The sequence below is a fragment of the Musa acuminata genome, chromosome BXJ1-6, assembly GCF_036884655.1.
Source record: "Musa acuminata AAA Group cultivar baxijiao chromosome BXJ1-6, Cavendish_Baxijiao_AAA, whole genome shotgun sequence".
NCBI classification, from domain to species: domain Eukaryota; kingdom Viridiplantae; phylum Streptophyta; class Magnoliopsida; order Zingiberales; family Musaceae; genus Musa; species Musa acuminata.
The window spans coordinates 12,941,522-12,960,022 of record NC_088332.1 but is presented as its reverse complement, the minus strand read 5'-3'; the positions used below and the strand labels follow the sequence as shown (position 1 = coordinate 12,960,022).

The 18,501-nt window shown below is 44.2% G+C and overlaps 2 protein-coding genes across 2 annotated transcripts; both read left to right on the top strand.

Annotated features, from left to right (window-relative positions):
- The first annotated feature begins 12,239 nt into the window (after positions 1 to 12,239).
- On the top strand, positions 12,240 to 13,681 carry LOC103987931 (transcription factor WRKY45-2). Its single transcript, XM_009406401.3, has 3 exons — positions 12,240 to 12,617; positions 12,756 to 12,860; positions 12,960 to 13,681. Exons 1-3 carry the CDS (start codon positions 12,310 to 12,312, stop codon positions 13,432 to 13,434), a joined length of 888 nt encoding a protein of 295 aa, XP_009404676.2. The 5' UTR covers positions 12,240 to 12,309; the 3' UTR covers positions 13,435 to 13,681.
- Positions 13,682 to 13,801: 120 nt separating this feature from the next.
- Positions 13,802 to 18,478, top strand: LOC103987930 (rhodanese-like domain-containing protein 7). The gene is made up of 5 exons (XM_009406400.3): positions 13,802 to 14,260; positions 16,217 to 16,468; positions 16,615 to 16,713; positions 17,467 to 17,754; positions 17,889 to 18,478. Exons 1-5 carry the CDS (start codon positions 13,838 to 13,840, stop codon positions 18,246 to 18,248), a joined length of 1,422 nt encoding a protein of 473 aa, XP_009404675.2. The 5' UTR covers positions 13,802 to 13,837; the 3' UTR covers positions 18,249 to 18,478.
- Positions 18,479 to 18,501: the final 23 nt, after the last annotated feature.

Below are 18,501 nucleotides of genomic sequence, written 5' to 3'. Positions count from 1 at the left end.
GAGGTGTTCAAAGGTAAAGGTGTAACATCCCCCATTTTTGAAAATTTCGTAAAAGGTATGTTTGTAAAAATAAGGATTATTTAATAATTATTTTTTATTCAATAATATTATATTAAAAGTTTATGGCTAGGGACCTAAGAGTAAATATTAGAAGTTTGATATAATTTATGAAAGATTCAGATTTAAGTTAAAAAAAAAAATATAGTGGACATGTGTCACTAGCTAACCTAAGGTTGGTGCCACTTATCTTTGCTCTAAAGATGACACCTAGCCCCTTTCATGCATGCATGACACCTTGCAACTTTTGTATTAGCCAAAACCTAAATAATTAGATGAAAGGTTAAAGAAAACAAACCTGAAGAGTTGCAGCCAACGTGAGTTTGAGAGAAGAAGAAGAAGAAGAAGAGCTTGAGGTTTTTCATCAAATTTTCTCAAATTTGGGATTCAAATAATTTGAAGGCAAGTGTTCTAACCCCAATCCTACAGTAACCTTAATCTCTATTTTCATTTTTATTCTGCAAAATTTGAAAGATTTCAACTGGGAACCAGACCTTCTTTCGTTTTGATATAAAGTTATGAATCTGTAATTTTTCGGTAATCTGACCTCTATGCAATGTTTCGGTCATAACATTTTGTAATAAACTCTGATTTAGACAAAACCTATTCCATTTGAAAGTAGACAAGAAAATCTTTATTTTGATATAAAGATCGAATGATTTGGAGTTTAAATGCCTACTAAGACTTCTGTTTAAATTAACCCTACAGATTCTGCAAAATAGGGACTGAAATTTCTGACCTCTTGTTGCATAACTACTTATAACTTTCTGTTGTGAACTCAGATTCATACAAAGTAATGATTCGGCACATACATCCCATTGTTCCGCATTTTGCTTTCGATATGTGCCTCTTCCAATTTCATTTCTTTGGACATTGAATTTATCTAACTTTCTTATTTCAATTGAGCTATATGTGATTTCTTGAAATCCTTGTATGCCCTTGCTTTTGTTTCCTTTCAAATCTAAATACATTTATGAAAGATTATGTTTGTATCGTATTGACTCGAAAGGCATATGTACATTTCGTTGTTCCGCATGTGCTTCCAATATATGCTAATTTCATTATTCATACTGTCCCTTTGTACTCTAGTGTTTGTGGGATAAATGTGAACCTTTGCCAGAAATGGTAAAGGGAGTTACGATTAGAGCCCGCGATGCTCTGCCGGCCCCCTATGACTTCACTCAGACGTGGGTGGATGGAGCTCCCAGACGTGGGAGACTTATGTTTGTTGGTCATTCAGAAATGGATGGACCATATTATGTTATGATCCCACTTCACCTTCTATGTGTTTGATATGATATCCAAAGCTTTGGCTATGTTTCTATGCATGCTTCGGATAAGAATGAAATGAATGCATCGTCACGTGACATTTGAGCTTCTATTCATGTTTTGTTCTTTGATATATTTATGAAATGTTATAAGTTTTTGTTATACCTTGAAAACTACCATATGTCATTGATATGCTCCTTATGCCAATGATATGCTCCAATTACCTTTCCTCGATTGTATGAATAAACTGTGCTTCGAACGATATGAAATTGAAATTCTGCATTCAAACAAAACATGCTACTGTTTCATCTTGTATCTCTGCTTTGTATTTTGATACCTCATTTGTTTGAAAACTGTCCTCTTTGCTATGGATATGTTAGTCATTTGCTGAGCTTTATATGCTCACCCCGTTGCTATATAAATTTTTCAGGATAGCTTATCGCTCACTAAAATGTGTAAATTGGGTTGAGGCAGTGGAAGACTAGAAGATTTTGGGGCAAATATTTTGTACTTGATAGGTTGATGTTGTATAAGTTCTTTTTGGGTGTAATGAAATATCAATGACAAATCTAGATTGATGTATCTTGTAAATATTTGAAATGTATCTCTTACGTCAGGATTTTGGAAATGTTAAGTCTAAACTGTGTACTGATATAAACATGTAGTACATGTTGGCTTTGTGAGTGCATTAATTGTTGCGCTTATGGATTTATGATATCGTTATGGTTTAGTTAAGTTGAGTTTTGGATTTTAAGAATCATCTAGTGACATGATGTATGATTATAAACTGCACAGGTTTTGTGAATTATGGATTGTAGAGGTGAATGACTTGAATGTTTTTCTTAGTGACTTCAAATGTGTGATTGGATCCTAGATTGTTTGTTGAATTAAATATTATTAATCTTGAATTAGGTTCACACCTCCTAAATGAGAATTAAATTCGGGAGGGGCGTGACAAAAGGCGGGGGCCTCAGGAGTAGCGACTTGGGCTGGTCGGGCCTTCTACGAGGTTACGCTACTGGTGACCCCGAAGGTGTCCCTCGGGCCTGTTCCATCCTCGTCCTCTTGCTATCCTCACGCCTTCCCACCATTAAGGCTTCCAAGGTAATGTACTAGTTGGTGTGTTAGAGCATCTCGGGGATGGTTGCGGGTGGCTTCTCAATTAATGACCAGAAGAACCTCGAGGGTCGCAAGCCCATAAAAAATGCTTGCATGGTCAGAGAGGGATGAGCGTCCGGGAACCCCCGGATTTCAGCGGTAAAGCGCGTGACAAATTGGGAAAGTGATTCGCCCTCGCACTGGGACAATGCGAGCAGTGTGGCCATGGAAGGCCTAGGTCGCACACTGGCTAGGAAATTTTGCTCAAACTCCCTTGCGAGCTGATCAAAAGAAGAGACCGAGGTTGACTGTAGTCGGCTGAACCACGCCCGCGTCGATCCTTTGAAGGTAGTCGGGAATGCCCGATATATCAGGGTGTCAGAAGTGCCATAAAGGGCCATTTGAGCCCGAAATACAGCGATATGTTCCGTGGGGTCGGAGCCGCCGTCGTACGTCTCTATTACTAGGAGTCTGAAATTGAGCGGCACAGGCTTGTCCTGGATCTCCTGAGCAAAATGGGATCCACCCGAACTGCTTTCCCTAATCTCGCCATGCGACTTTTGGAATTCATGTTGGAACTCATCTAGGCGACAGTTGACCATGGACAGCTGGACCCTGAATGAGTCGTCCGCCAAGTCTGATGATAAGGTGTCAAGCTCGGGGAGCGATGAAGCGACTTGGCGAGGTGCGGGTGTGCTCTGCTCGTGGAGGTTTTTAGGGGTTACAGTTTGCTCTCGGGCTTCTCCTATCCTAACCTGTTCCTCGTTTGGCCTTTGCCGTGTCGGGTCAGTCGGGGGAGCGCTGACTACACGATCTGCGGGATGAGTAGGACACTTGTTTGCATCATTCCCACCAAGGTTTGCACTTGCTTGGCCAGGCCGAGGAATGCCTCGGGTGAAACGACCGAGGGTCCCACAGTATATCCAGGGGGAGGGAGTCCTGGGTCATTGAACAGACGCCAGTAGTGATCCGACGTCGGGGTCGGGATGCCCCCATCCCTAAGGATAGGGAGGGGCTGATCATCGAGTTCGAAAGGGAGGTGATCAACTAGTAGTTCTCCCTTGGGGCGAGCTCCTACAGGGTGCTCCTGAGACATCGACCCTCTTTCTAGCGCCAAAGATGTTGGTGAACTTATGTGCCGTGGCCAAGGAGTCAACACGGCTTGGTCCACGAGTTGATGTCCAAAGTTTTGGTCGATTGGAAGAAGTGTTAGAGCCAGTAGGGGTCGGGATGGCTGCGCCTCTGGGGGTGGTCGAGTTCCTGCACACAGGCCTTGGTCGGGGAAGTTCCCGACTTGGGCCCCTCGTAGATTAAGTCAGTGGTCTTATTTTTCTCCTTTTTCCTTTCCTCTGGCTAGGTGCCAACCAGTATACTACTGTTCGAGAATCGATTGTACGCGAACTTGACGCGACGACCTACCCTCGAGTGACGAGATAGTACCTTCGTGCGGCTACCTCTCGGTATGCATGGAGCGACGCCATACTGTCACGGACAAACTTCTAAACAAGGTGTTTGATGTAATGCTTATGTATGTCCGTGTCGTTTGGCATGTTCATGCCTTGTACAGAATGTAAAGGGGCAGCCGAAGGCTTATAAGTCCCATTTTAGTTGGGTTGGTGGCCTCTTTAGGCTTGTAAATAAAGGTTGTGTCATGTAGACACGTGCGAGAGCTTTTCGGTCTGTAATGGACCATTTTACCCTTTGTTGTGCCACTGTTCAGAGCTTGTAAAGTCTGTTTGTAATTTGCATTGTCTATGAAGTGTTTTTCGGAGATGTTTGCTTGTGGATCCCGTTGGAGGCGTTCTCTCTAACCCGTTCTCTCTTTTGGTGGTCCTAAGGGACAATGGGAGGCTTCGGGGAGGCTGACCTTTGCGGACGGAAGCGCGAGGGTGCCGCACGACTTAGGCAAATCCAGCTAAGTCCGTGTCATATGGTATCAGAGCGGGACAAGCACTCATAGAAACACTTGACATGCAAACGTGGGGGACCTCGTGGGGCTGCATGGAGGGCAGTCAGCACACGCGCGACCGTTTGAGGGAAAACGGGCATGGAGATGTAGGGGAAAAGAGTCGCTCAGAGGAGCGGGCATCTGACATTGGCATTCAGAGGAATGGCCAACCCTTCGCGCAAGAGGCACCACGAGAACAGGCAAGCTTGGAAGAATGCGGAGCGCACAAAGGTTGGGATGGCTGAGTTTGAGCTACGGCTCAACGTTGACAACTTTACTTGATGGTGCTCAAGGCAAGCGAGGCGCTTGGCAAAGGACGAGACCATGCAAAGTGGAATGAGTTGCTCAGCGACCGAAAGAGTTGTGCAAAGCTCACAGAGGTGAGGGGAATTGCTAACTCGAAGAATTCGGTACTCATGCATGGGCTTGTATGCGGACGATGGATTGTTCGTGGCCATCCCAAGGCGACCGAGTCTCGGCGCTATGGAGCATTGAAACTTTCTCTTCGGCATGCGAAGGATACATCCGGAGGAGGCTGAAGTGTGCAACGAGTTCAGCATGTTGCTAGGCCTTGAGGGGTGCAGTGGTGGCTGTATTGACGTGGAGGCGCAATCTAGCAAGTGCGTTTGCAGGAGGCAGAACAATGCACAGTTTATTCAGCAGATCGGAGTAGTCCAAGGGGATGGTGGTCTCCGAAACGAAGAGAGATGTTGCTCCAATGGGACAGTTATACAGGAGGGATAAGTCTCGGCTCTCCAGAGGGAGAATCATGTGAGATGGACTTCACATGTTGAGGAGGAGTACCTCACAAACAACAACTCCACGAAGCTCAATGGACCGAGCAAGCAGCGAGGAGTTGTCACATGATCTCGCTCGAGAGAATGCATGGGTGGATGCATTGCGAGATCAAGTGGGGGAGCGACCTGAAGCAACTTAAATGAAGGCACACTTAGAGTCGATATGGAGATCGGACTCAAGGGAGGGCTGACCCGTGGAATGGTGGGCGCGAGGGCCACCATCGACTCAATGCAAAAACGAGGAGCGGAGCAACTTGGGTGTAACTTGGCGAAGTACCCAAGCCGCATGAAGGGAGCCAGCAGAGAAGTTGGAACATGGAGCAGAAGCACAGTGCTTTCCTTAGACAGAGGTCAAAGACATGAACTCTTGCAGAGGCAAGAGTAGGATCATGTTGTTCCATGGGTCCTTCGTTCTGACGGAGCGGACTCATCTTGCATGGTGCCAAAGACGAAGGGAGCTTCTGGGCACATGCACCTTATCTCGGAGGAGCATTTGATGGAGGAACTAAGGCGACTCAATTTGCGGAGGCGAAGTTGGGTTCAGAAGGCCTTAGCACGGGGCAAGAGGACGCAGAGGCAGGTACTCTTGAAGAATATGCCATAGTGTTGCCATTCGAGTTGCTATGAAGGAAGCGGTGTGCAGCGGAGATTGTGCTGGTAGGGGCAGAGGCCCAGGATCCAAACAATGGTGCACTAATTGCAGCGAAGTCGGGGGACTTCGGGAGCTACTAGGCGACGGACTGTCCTAGAGTGGTGCTTCATCTAGGTGTGACCCAAGAGTGGGTGGATGAAGGTCGATTGCCAAAGGAGCGAACAAAATCGAAGGTGGAGGAGACCCTGCGATGTATTGGCAGAGGCCACACATGGAGGGTTCACAATTCGAGTTTATTCAACAAGGATCAGAATGCAATGGAGATGTCACCAGGAGGCGACATGGTGCAGCGGATCGTGGTGGAACAGTTCGTTGCAATGCGACACACACGACATAGTCCCGGGAGGGACTAGATCATATGGAGGTATGATCGGGAGCTACTGGGAGCTCCGCTTTGGTGAACAACACGACGGCAAGAAGGGCTATGGATTCAAGGAGTGAAGGCCATGGTACCGCACAGGCGGGTCTTCCGGGCGTGCACCGAATTTTGCATCGGATGAAAACCTTGGTCATCAGCATATGGGGGCTGGGTTCCACCAAGGGAAAAGTTCGAATGCAAGTACCAGTGAGTCCCATGAGAGGGACTTGATCATGCAGAGGTATGATCGAAGCAGCTGGAGAGTTGGACTGCTCCAGAGCTCATATTCGCTTAAGGGAGCCCGACAAGTCAGAGGACAAGGTCGAGTAAGCGAACGTTGCTACCAAGGAAGCTAAGGAGAACAGAATCGGTGCAAACCCTACAATGTGATGGCAGAGGCCATGCATGGGAGTTGCAGTCTGTCTTTCCATCGAACAAACAGACTGCTTGGAGAACACAGAGGTGTTGAAGCAGGAGGTCGAAAGGGGCGAGGAAGCGACGACAAGTCCAGAGGGACTTAGCTACCCAAAATCAAGCAATCAGTGAGAATGGAGGTGGACTCAGAGGAGTATCACAGAGACATATCTACTGATTGTGAAGAAAAGGGATTCAGAGGCGATGCGACGGATAGTAGCGCCATGGGCATGGCAGCGTCATGGTACCGCAGAGGCGGGACTTTCGTGAAAGTCATTGATCCCTTGCTCTCACGGAGGGAGAGTGCTTGGTCGTGAAAGGGGCCGAGGAGGTGGAGCATGCAAAGGCAATCTCCAAGTACCGAGACAAGGCTGAAGGACAGAGGCCAAGAAACTTCGTAAGACCGGTGTCAACAAGTTTCTCATCAAGATAGCCGTAAGTGAAGGACTTCGGGTCATGCAAGAGTGCACGACCAAGGAACGAAGCAAGCAGTACGCGGTGCTGTACCTTTGCTACTCAGTGTAGTAGGCGGCAGGGTTGATGGAGAAGACGGTACAATCCCAGAGGCGACCTCATCTATCAGAGAATTACTCCAAGTTGGGGTGAAAACTTCCTGCATTCCAGAAGTTCAATGGCATTGAGAAGGTGAATCATAGTAGCTAACTCAACGCAAGGAGTGCAAACACTTCAAGTGCTTCAGAAGTGTGAGCAAAGAGCAGGCGAAGACCAGTAACCAGCTCGATGCATGAAGTACAACCTCGAGGAGGCGGGCGAAGTCAAGTAACCTTTGCCTTCTCAACTCTTAAGAGAATGGGTGAAACCGAGTACCCCAGTTCTCTTATCTATCTAGCAGAGGAGCTCTGCACAAGTTCAAAAGACCCTTCGAAGATAATGGAAGACAATAGTTGTCAAATCCTCACCAACGGTGATCAGTGCTACTGAGAGTAGATTGTCCGCCTCATTTCCCAACGAAATGCCAATCGAAAGCGGAAGTGATGCGAACCTACTTGGATGTGACAACTAACTGAAAGAAGAGTCAATGAGCAGATTTTGTGGAGGAAGGACCCAAAACTTCAGAAGTTTGCGAGGCGATGCTCGTTAAAGCTCCAACAAGCATCCACCCAGTTCAAGCAGCATGTGGAAATTTTGAGAGACTGGCGCAGTAAGGATGGTCTTTTTCCTTCATTTGGGGGATCCGTAAGAATCAACAATGATCAACACAACTCAGCCAACCCCACACCAGAGTCAAGAGTCATTGGTGAGTTGAAGCAGCATGGCGGATCAAAGGTTCGACTACTCAGAAACAGCAGCGGAGAGCAGCTGGGAGCCAGGAGGCGCATTGCAGCTAAAGCAGAAGATTGAAGACTCAGCAAAGGTGAAGAGTTGCAGTGTTCACAAAGGCTTCGACGAGGACGTCGAAGGGATAAGTGGGGGAGAATGTCACGGACAAACTTCTAAACAAGGTGTTTGATGTAATGCTTATGTATGTCCGTGTCGTTTGGCATGTTCATGCCTTGTACAGAATGTAAAGGGGCAGCCGAAGGCTTATAAGTCCCATTTTAGTTGGGTTGGTGGCCTCTTTAGGCTTGTAAATAAAGGTTGTGTCATGTAGACACGTGCGAGAGCTTTTCGGTCTGTAATGGACCATTTTACCCTTTGTTGTGCCACTGTTCAGAGCTTGTAAAGTCTGTTTGTAATTTGCATTGTCTATGAAGTGTTTTTCGGAGATGTTTGCTTGTGGATCCCGTTGGAGGCGTTCTCTCTAACCCGTTCTCTCTTTTGGTGGTCCTAAGGGACAATGGGAGGCTTCGGGGAGGCTGACCTTTGCGGACGGAAGCGTGAGGGTGCCGCACGACTTAGGCAAATCCAGCTAAGTCCGTGTCAATACGGTGCCATCCCGAGCTTTCTGAGACGGGACTTACCGAGGGGGATCCTCCCTGTACGGGTTTCAGTTCAGCGCGAGAAGTCAGCCCTCGTGCTGACTCGGCAGAAGCATGATGTGGCGTGGGTTATGACGTGGCTGAGATCCAAAATGTGCCCTATCAGTTAAGATGACTATGAGTTCCTGTTGCATTTGCTGAAGTAAAAAATCAAATAAGAGCACAAGAGTGATAAGGAGACAATGGTCACAGTTGAAACTTGAAAGAGATGGCTCAGCCTGTCCTACTTCAGTACACTCAATAAAATAGACTGGTACTGTTGACATTATTAATGCTGTGGACAAGTGGAAGTTCTTCAGGAAAAATGTATGTGCTATTAGGAGTTTAGTCAATTTAGAAAGTGACCATTAGATCTTTTGTCTGACAGAATGACACTGTTGATATCTATGGGACCATTGCACACAGACCACATGTATTAGAAAGGATGGCCATAGAACCAGCTTATATGATTAATGCTCTCACAGATGGCCTTTGATTGACTGTGGTTTCAAAGGGACTAATATTTATAGTCTGATTATGATGCTATAGACAACATCTGTATTTTTCTATTATGCTAAACAATCAAAATTCTATCAAAGAGACTAAATTATCCTCTGTTGTTCTTTGTTTGATCAACCAGTAGCTTCATTTAGTTGCATCAAACTCTACAACTCAAAAAATTGTAGGGTTAGACCACATTAATGTTAGGTCTGCATATTAGAAGAACCTCACAACTATAGCTCATCACCATTTAGAAAACATTGAAGGAAAAAACATCTAGATTTGGTTCTATTCATCACAAACAAGGAACATTATTCATGAGTGGCAAGAAGAGGAAATAGATTGCAGCCTTTTATTTTGCAGTACTAGAACAGGCAAAGAAGACAGTGATGCTTTATTAGCTTTCTCCAGGAGCACTAAATCATTTCCAAAGGGGAGAAAAGATGAGGTAGTTAAAAGGAAGAAGATGTCACCTATATACCAAGAATAAACTTTGAAGGCTAAAATTTTAAGGTGAAGTCAATGAACTCTGTGAATCAGGTAGCTTCAATAGGTTTATTAATGGTGACCTATGAGGTCCCAGCTGCTCTCAACAACTCATGATCTTGCAGTCTCACTGGACATACAAAGCTATGCCACTGACCAACCACACACAATGGTTTTGGCCTTTAGGCCAACTTAATGGTCATCAGATTGCAGTCTGTATCCTTGGGGAAGAAATTGGGAGCACCTAACAGAGTCTGGTGCTACAAGGATTCTTGCCTCATCTTTTCATCACAAGTGAAAAGTAGATTCTTATCCAATTATATATCAGAAATCACAGATTGGGATTTCTTTAAGGGACAAAGACTTCAACAGCAGGATTTCAAGAAGGCTCCAAAAGATGATGGTGCTGTAAAGCACAAGGACAACTGAGACATTGAGTAGCTGCTAGAAAGCAAATGTTCACATAGATTTAGAATAAGAGACCAAGATCTCTAGGAATGCAACTTATGTTGGGCAACACAAGGTAAAAGCCATCCCTATTTCATTAGCTCCTAGAATCCAAGGTCAAGATATGTAGCACTCCTCCACCATAATTTAGACAGGAAGCTTGTGCATCATCACACCATCCTCCCCACCCTGCCCTTCTCAAGCACATCAATAAAGTAACAAGAAGCAGAAAAAGAAAAAGAACCACAGCTTCATCTTTGTGCAGCAATTCACCATGACAAGCTGCAACATGGGCTGAAGAATGCCCTCTCAACTGGATTCCTTCTGGAAGGGGCATAACAAGAAATTATGCTTCTCCACACTTCCTAATGCATGTGTTCACTTTCTTAAATTGAGATGTATGTTTGCATGCCAACCTACTTTGCCTTTCAACTGTCCCTTTTTCCTCCCCACCTTAAAACCATTAATATTACAAGCAGCTCAAGGTTAAGGCACTCGTTAGCTGATAAGCAGCAAAACCTGAGGGAAGAAGGGAAGAGGAATACTGGATCAAATAAACTAATGAGACATGAAACATCAAATAAGTACAGTAAAGCTTTCACAAAAACAACGTAAATTAATATATAGAAAACTCTAACACAATTTCTCAATCATATATACACAAATACAAGAACTGATGAAAAGAAGTAGTACTGGTTGGAAATCCCAGCTCTCTAATTGTAGATTTTTGCTGAAAAGCTTCGTGATTGTACTTAAAATGTGCTTCATATCATCTACCTGATAGATCCCAAAATGTGGGGATTGGTTGTTGTTGTTGCTGCTGCTGCTGCTTTCGTGCCTTCAACTTTCTTCTTGGATCCTTTCTTTAGTCATAGCACACAAGATTTGGTCGGTTTGTGGAGTTGTGATCCCACCGAAAAGGAGAGAAAAGAACAGGAAGGCAAGATTTCTTCTCTTCTCATGTTCCTTTTCTCATAAAGCAGACACAGCACTGCGAACATGGAGCTGCATTGAAGTACCATCACATCCCGCTTTGCCTTATTCCACATGAGCAATGTTGCAGATCAAATAAGCAAGGCCTTCTTATCACCTTTTGTCGCGAGTCGATGAGTACTTCCTTTCAGAGATTACAAGGCCGTCAGCAGCCTCGAGCATGCCCTGGAAGCCGCAGTTGAACATGATCAGATGCATGTTGGTGTGCATCAGGAGCTTGAATTCGACGCTGGCGAGCGTCACCTCCTCGGAGAGGCCCAGCAAAGCCTTCTCTAGCAGGAGCAGGGGTGGGCCACCGCAAAGGAGTTCGACGACGGCCGCGTTTGACGGTGAAGCCGTGATTCTTGACGGTACATTTGACGGAAATCGTTAGATTTGACGGGTTAGTAGGAGGCGAGACTAAAGTGGGCTCGTGCGACACAAGTGGCAATATATATATATATATATATATATATGTGTGTGTCCTTATCAAATAGTTAAGTTATTCTAAAGCCGAAAGAATTGAAAGAGCAGACTGTCGAAAGGTAACACAGAGAGGAAAACTTCTCATACATTGAAAGTTGAAAGGGACTTCACATTGTACCTTCTCATGCATGTTAGATGCAGTATTCCTCATCCTTATCTCCTCATGATGGTTTGAGTCCACAAATCTCTCTCATCCAGAGTTCTCCTTGTCTCCATGGCAACTAGTTTCTGCCTTGTCGCCCCCTGCATCTGCCCCACTCTTGGCTTTTCCTTTGTCCGTTCATGGACAAATGCCACCTGCTCTCATAGGTTTTGTACTATTTTTATTCCCTTCCAAGAAGCTTCCGTGAAGAAACTTGAAGATTGTCACCATTGAAGCATCGGAAAAGAACACAAGCCAAGGATTAAAGAAGTCTCGTTCGTGCGGATCTAATCAACCAATCAGATGCAGAGTTAACCTATGGCACGCGCAAGAAACTCTACTGACACTCATCGAAGACAAAGCTGAAACCTGCTGATCTGAGAAGTGTATCGTGATGTAGGCTCTCTTTGCATTCACACTTGAGTCGCTTCCTTTTCCTGTTACTTTCCGAGACTTGTGGATATGAGAACACCCAACTTGCGCTGTGCTTGATTTCGACGAACCCGCCACGACGTATCCATCGGCTGCAGCGTAAGCTCACCCTCGAGTCGTCATCCCACTGACGATAGAGATGACGCCTGTGAACTAGACTGCTCGACGTCGCCCTCTCTTCCTTGTAGCTTCCTCTAGCCATGTATTTCCGTGAATTTTCCTTCAGAACGACAACTCTCTATATAAGTAGATGAACAGCTCCCTCTCATTTCCCTTGCAGCTTAATCGACAAGTCGTCTAGGTGAACAGGGGAGGAAGGATCGATCAGGCTATGTCGTCGTCCCCCACGAAGGTAGCGGCCTCATCGGTGGCCGACCGGCCAGCAGTCCAGAGCTTGATCAGAATCCGGGAGACCGCCTCGCATCTCGGCGTCATGCTACGACCTTTGTTTTTCGAGCATGCAGCGGCCAAGTCCGCCTTCGATGAGCTCATGGATTCGGTATCGAGAGCTCTCACCTTAGCCGTCTTTGAGGAGACAGCGGCGGTGGCTGACACCGGAGAGGATCAGCTGCGCGAGATCTCAGGTGGGAAGAGTAAGATCAGCTCGGTGGGAGAGAGGAGAAGACTTTGCAGGAGAAGGTGACTTCCTTTGCTTCCTTGTTCGTCTTATCTATAGTAGATAGGTTAGATTAGATTGCAACCTAATCTTAGTTTTTCTGTCATATAGATACATTTCTTAGACATATATTGAAGCATATATGTTATTTTGTGTTGCAGATCACGGCCATATTCATGGACAAAGGTCATATCATCGTCTTTGGATGATGGCCACACATGGAGGAAATATGGGCAGAAGGTTATCCAAAGTGCCAAATATCCAAGGTACTTCCTATTTGCCATCAAACTACTGTTTGAGATTGCCAAGAGTGTCATGGCAATGGAGGAACTAAGTTGATGACACTGCTGGTTCTGATGTTGCAGGAGCTACTTCAGATGCACCCACAAGCATGATCAAGGTTGCATGGCCGTCAGGCAGGTCCAGAAATCACAGGATGATCCCTCCACTTACATCGTCACTTACTTGGGTGAGCACACATGCAAGAGTCCCTCCATGGCCCCTCAGGTTATCATCTCAGCCATGGACTCCGGGAACTCCTCCCATCTGATTAGCTTTGGAGCAGACTCAGAGAAGATTACACGAGAAGCCCCACATCCTTCTCTCAAAAAGGAGTGCGATGAAGAGGTACTGAGCAATCTGACCACCGTCAGCTCATCGCCGGCGGCTACCTCGAACCCTGCAGTCGCTGCACCAGTTGCTCCACTTGCAGGTCATGACCATGGCGATGTGACTTCCGGGTTCCAGGCTCCTACCAGCAGTGTGGAGATGGAGTTCATGGAGGGCCTGCTTGAGTGGGAGAGTCTGCTTGGCGTCGACTCTGATTGTTTCTTCCTGTAGAAGAACTCAGATTCAGAAGACTTGGACTTGCTCACAGTTCTCTCATGGTGTAAAGCTAGTATAAGTTTGTGTGGCTATGAGGTTGCAGGTTGAGAGTTGCACCTCTGAAGCCAGTGGGCTACAGATGCCCTTCTTCTTCTTCTTCTTCTTCTTCTTCATGTACAGTGCAAGCTGCACGCAGTAGACTATTGTGACAGCTGACTAATGGAGTCCAATTTTGGATCCGATATGCTGCTTCTTGAATCCATTTTCCCTGTGTCAATTCTAATGCGGATTTGCTATGGGTTTTAACCCGTTTAAATAACGGGTGGAGCCCACTAGGAAAGCGGGTCTAACCCAATAAGAGCCACAAAAAGGATTCAAGGAATCCGTTTCCTCTGTGATCGGTGGGAAACGGAGTCTAATGTTATCTTCGCCGCCGCTCGCCTTCTCCAAGAGCAGTTGCGGTAGGGGCGCGGCCGCGGCTCTACTGGGAATGCTCTCTCGCCCCTCCGTGAAACCCAACCCTAACGCTAACCCTAACCCTAGTGGATTCCCTCTCCCCATGGCCTCGGGGGCGGAGAAAACCGTGACCCCTCACCACCACCACACCCTTAATCTCTCCGTCCCTAACCCATTCATTCCGAGTCCCCGGAGCCTCCAGATCGCCGCACCGCGAGTCCTCTCTGGAGCCAGGGGAATTACCTCGTCGGTCGCCGCCTTGAGCTCGTCCGAGGCTGCGGACGGTCCGGCCCCCCTTCTCGTGGTAGTGTCCTTCTACAGGTTCGCGGATTTTCCGGACCATGCCGCAATGCGGCAGCCACTGAAAGATCTTTGCGAGGACGTGGTAAGTGGAAATATCTCACCTCTTCGTGCGTTCCGACCGTTCTTGAATTTTTGATTTCGAGTTATCTTAGCATATAAATTGTCCTTTTGGTTCTTTTCTGTTCCTGAATGTGAGTGATGTCTGGTGCCATGGTGTGTGACCTCATGAAATCTTTCGGATGTCATTGTTCACAATGGTTTATTTCCTTTCTTTGGGTGCTTCCTATTTATGAAAGCTTGCAAAGAACAAGCAGATTCGAAACCAAGAATAGACGTGATTAGGGATTTCAGGGGCTAATATACACATGTGAGATTTAGGGGATTGATGTGGAATCCCTAAGATTTTATGTACTACTGTGCAAAAATTTTCTTCTTCTTTCCGTCATGTATGCTAATGATGTGTCATTTTCTTTTGTTATTATCTTGGAATGCATGCTAAAAGGAAACAACTAGAGGAATTTAAATTACAATTTTAGATGTTTCTTGTCTTTTGTAGTTGATAGACGTCAGGTGCATATGTTTGTCTGTCCAAGTATAATGGAAGAAAAGGAAATCGCAGAATAGTAAAGGATATGCTGACTTAACCTCCCAAAATATTGTTCGTATAAACAATCGAGTAATTTTAGTAGACATGAAATTTTACTTGAGATGTAGAACATTAAAATTATTTGTTTAAATTAAAAGATTGACTTGTACAAGATGTGAATGCTTATCTTGCTATTTGGATAAAAAACTATAGGTTTAGAGGACAATCCAAGTCCATCTTAGTTAGAGAATTAAGATTCATGGTTGAGAATATGCGTCCAAAGAAGTGCCTAAATCAACACTTATGAAAAGACAAACTCATTTGGACTTGGATGCTTATGAACTCCTTTACTATATTTTGACTAAATAGGGTATGCCACTGACTTGAAAAGCAAAGTTCAGCCCAGGATACATTGTTTTAGAGGAAAGCCATATTCCTTGTTGTTATGAGTAAACCCAATTAGGTTAATTGTACCAGCATGTGTTAAAGACCGGAATAAAAAGTTTACTAGGTTTGTATTCTGGCCATCACAGGTGTAATCTAATTAATGCATGTGGCACATAGTTAAGGATTTTAGTATGCTATATTGGTCCATAAAGGAGTTCTAAATTTTATGAATAAAGAAAACCATGAGATGTAGTAATAATAGTTATGAAATAAATGTCTGTTTAAAAGAAAAGAGGATATATCTACTATCTTTTTTTTGTAAAAAAGGGCAAGCATGTTCATTTTTGTAAGATTTATGATAAATATACAATTAACTACTACTTTTAAATTGAAGGTAATTAGATATTACTACTTGACGGCAAAATACAGAACCTGCAAATTCAATCAGGTGATTTTATATGAGAAGACATAGATGGATATATGTATTGGACCCATATTTTCAGGTGCCACTGTGACAGACTTTTACAAGGGTAAAAAATTAGAATGTTGATCAATGTCAGAATCAAACTACTGTTGTAATAGTAAATTCTGTTTAAGAAGGGGATTCAGCCACCAAACTATAAACGTTCAGAGTCTAAACATCAAGAATAACTAGCAGGAGCTTAGGTGATTAATTCACATGAGATCTATGTACTAGTTGAAACACGAATCTTTGACTAGCCAAGAGTAAATGTCACCAAGATGATCACCATGAATATGTTTCCCACCTTAGGGGCAAAGGTTAGATAGATGTGTTTGATGATGGCAAAACACCTTATAATCATAAAATGGTGAAGCCCTTTGGGTAGATAGTCAACCGAGTGGTAACAAATGTCTTTATGAAGACTGACGGGAAGCAGATAGATTGCACTTGTTAGCCCTTCCAGAAGGACATTACCATTTATATTTACTACGTGACTGTCTTATGTTTCATCAACATCATAAAGTAGATGCTCTCTTTCTTTCTGCCACAAGTACACTTTCATGCAAGTCGGAATTATAACTCACATAGCTGATTCTGTTCAGCGTGTCTCAGGAGGTATTATTCTTGCACCAGAAGGAATAAACGGCAGCATATGCGGGACACCAGCATCAGTGGAGAAGGTTTTGAAATTTATTCAGTCTGATGAGCGACTGAAGGGCCTTAGATTAGTGGAGTCACCTGTTAGTCCTGAGGATGAGGCTATCCACCATGGACATACTAGCCATTCCCCCCTTGGTGCAGGTGAAGATGCACCATTTCGGTGGGATCATGTTCGAGTCAAGCTGAAGCAAGAGGTATTGTTGGTCGACTTGAAAGAATCTTCCTTCATCCTCATGTAAATTGAGGAAAGCTGTGAGCTTTTTGTTTTCTAACTTTGTTGATTTTTTTCCAAATAAAACTCACATTGTGTTTTATGATGATGCTGTATTCATATTTTTAGATTGTTTCTTTTGGAGATCCAAGAGTAATGCCTACCAAGATGGTAGGCCAATATGTAAAGCCAAAGGATTGGAACACGTTGATAAGTGACCCAGATACTGTGAGTAGCTTCAAGTTTCAATTTGTTATATTGTTTTACCAGTACATATATATATATATATATATATATGTATGTATGTATGTATTTATTGTTTATTCATATTGAACAAATGGAAGTGGAAATAATGGTCAATAAGATCATCTTTCTTAATTACAGCTAAACTGGGAAATGCTTCTAGCTGTTACTAATTTACTATCTTACTAAGTGAGTGAATACTGAAAGCAAGGGAATATAGCAAGAATTGAAAGTAATAATACCTCTGCACAGCCTCTCTATATAAATCTTTGCAAGCTTTATTTTCTCCTCCAGTGCACTTCAGAAGTTCCTAGTGGCAGGTTGATTCTTCTTCCACTATGTTATCAGGATTTTGGAAATCGATTTATTTAGTTTTCTTGTGTAGTTTTGTGTGAAACCGCTGTTGTCACTCAAGTGTCTGATGTATTACCATCGTTCACTTGTGCTCTTTCATTCAGGTTAATTTGGTGAATGTTTCCTCTGTGCTTCACTAAAATTATTATTAATATAACATGTTGTCTTAAACCAGTTTTCTTTTGAATCAATGTGTTAATGCAAACATCTAGAAAGTACTAGTACTTTTGCTGACTGGTTCTGTCCTACTGTTTTAATTTTAGACATGACAGTTTTTGTACTATGAACCTTAGTTCCAGAAACACAGTTTTGTTTATTTATTTTCTTCTAGATGATGTTCTTATTGTCTTCTATCAACCATGTTTTTCTCTTGGGCTGTATCAGATGGTAATTGATGTCCGTAATACCTATGAAACTAGAATTGGAATGTTTAGAGGTGCAGTTGATCCATCCACCACTGCATTCAGGGAGTTCCCATCTTGGGTGGACCATCAATTTCAGTTGGTTAAAACAGAGAGCCACCAGTCAGATTACACTGCTGATAACATAGGTGAACTGAAGGAGACTCAAATACAAGAACGTACAAAGTTACCTCGTGTAGCAATGTATTGCACGGGTGGAATCAGATGTGAGAAGGCTTCAAGCTTTCTCCTTAGCAAAGGTTTCAAGGAGGTATGTTCGAAGCTGAATTCTGATCATTTCAAGGGGTTGGCTCCCAGGATCCCAACACGAGATGTGATCATATTTAATGTACTTAAACATGATTCGTGACTTGCTTCCTGAATCCTTGTTGGAATTTCTTCCAGGTTTATCATTTGGAGGGCGGGATTTTGAAATATCTCGAGGAAGTTCCAAGGGCCGAGTCTTTATGGGATGGGGAGTGCTTTGTGTTTGACAAAAGGGTTTCTGTTGAACATGGATTAGTGCAAGGAACATATAAACTGTGCTATGGGTGTAAGCAACCTGTGAGCGATGCAGACATGGAAGCTCCGGAATGGGAATATGGTGTGTCTTGCCCGCATTGCTTCTCAACCAAACCAGAAGAGGAGAAGGAGAGGGCAAGGGCTCGGCAACGGCAGTTCGAGGCCTGGGGGATTATTGGTGGACCAGATAACGGTCGTCGCAATCTTGACGGCGTGGTGAAACATCTTTGTGGCTCACTGTAGCATGGTTTGTTCCTGCTTAGAGTTAACTGTTGTTGGTTTTGTTAGGATTGTTATTGTACTTGAGCTCTGATCATGTTTAGAGTACACCCAAAGACCTTAAGATTGTTTTTGGGTATCGCAATGTGCTATGTGCATGCTTGTCTGCCGATGATGTGATGATCAGGTATGTATTATGATAACGGATTGATGTGGCCACAATGGAGTTGTTTCCATCATACATATTCCCATAACTTCATGTAGCCATAATTACTCG

Excerpts from the sequence above, each read along its gene's own strand:
- LOC103987931 (XM_009406401.3), top strand. The coding sequence starts at position 12,310 with ATGTCGTCGTCCCCCACGAAGGTAGCGGCCTCATCGGTGGCCGACCGG. Across the intron at positions 12,618-12,755 it reads AGAAGACTTTGCAGGAGAAG|ATCACGGCCATATTCATGGA; the intron begins GTGACTTCCTTT and ends TTTGTGTTGCAG. Across the intron at positions 12,861-12,959 it reads CAAAGTGCCAAATATCCAAG|GAGCTACTTCAGATGCACCC; the intron begins GTACTTCCTATT and ends CTGATGTTGCAG.
- LOC103987930 (XM_009406400.3), top strand. The coding sequence starts at position 13,838 with ATGTTATCTTCGCCGCCGCTCGCCTTCTCCAAGAGCAGTTGCGGTAGG. Across the intron at positions 14,261-16,216 it reads AAGATCTTTGCGAGGACGTG|CGTGTCTCAGGAGGTATTAT; the intron begins GTAAGTGGAAAT and ends GATTCTGTTCAG. Across the intron at positions 17,755-17,888 it reads TTAGCAAAGGTTTCAAGGAG|GTTTATCATTTGGAGGGCGG; the intron begins GTATGTTCGAAG and ends AATTTCTTCCAG.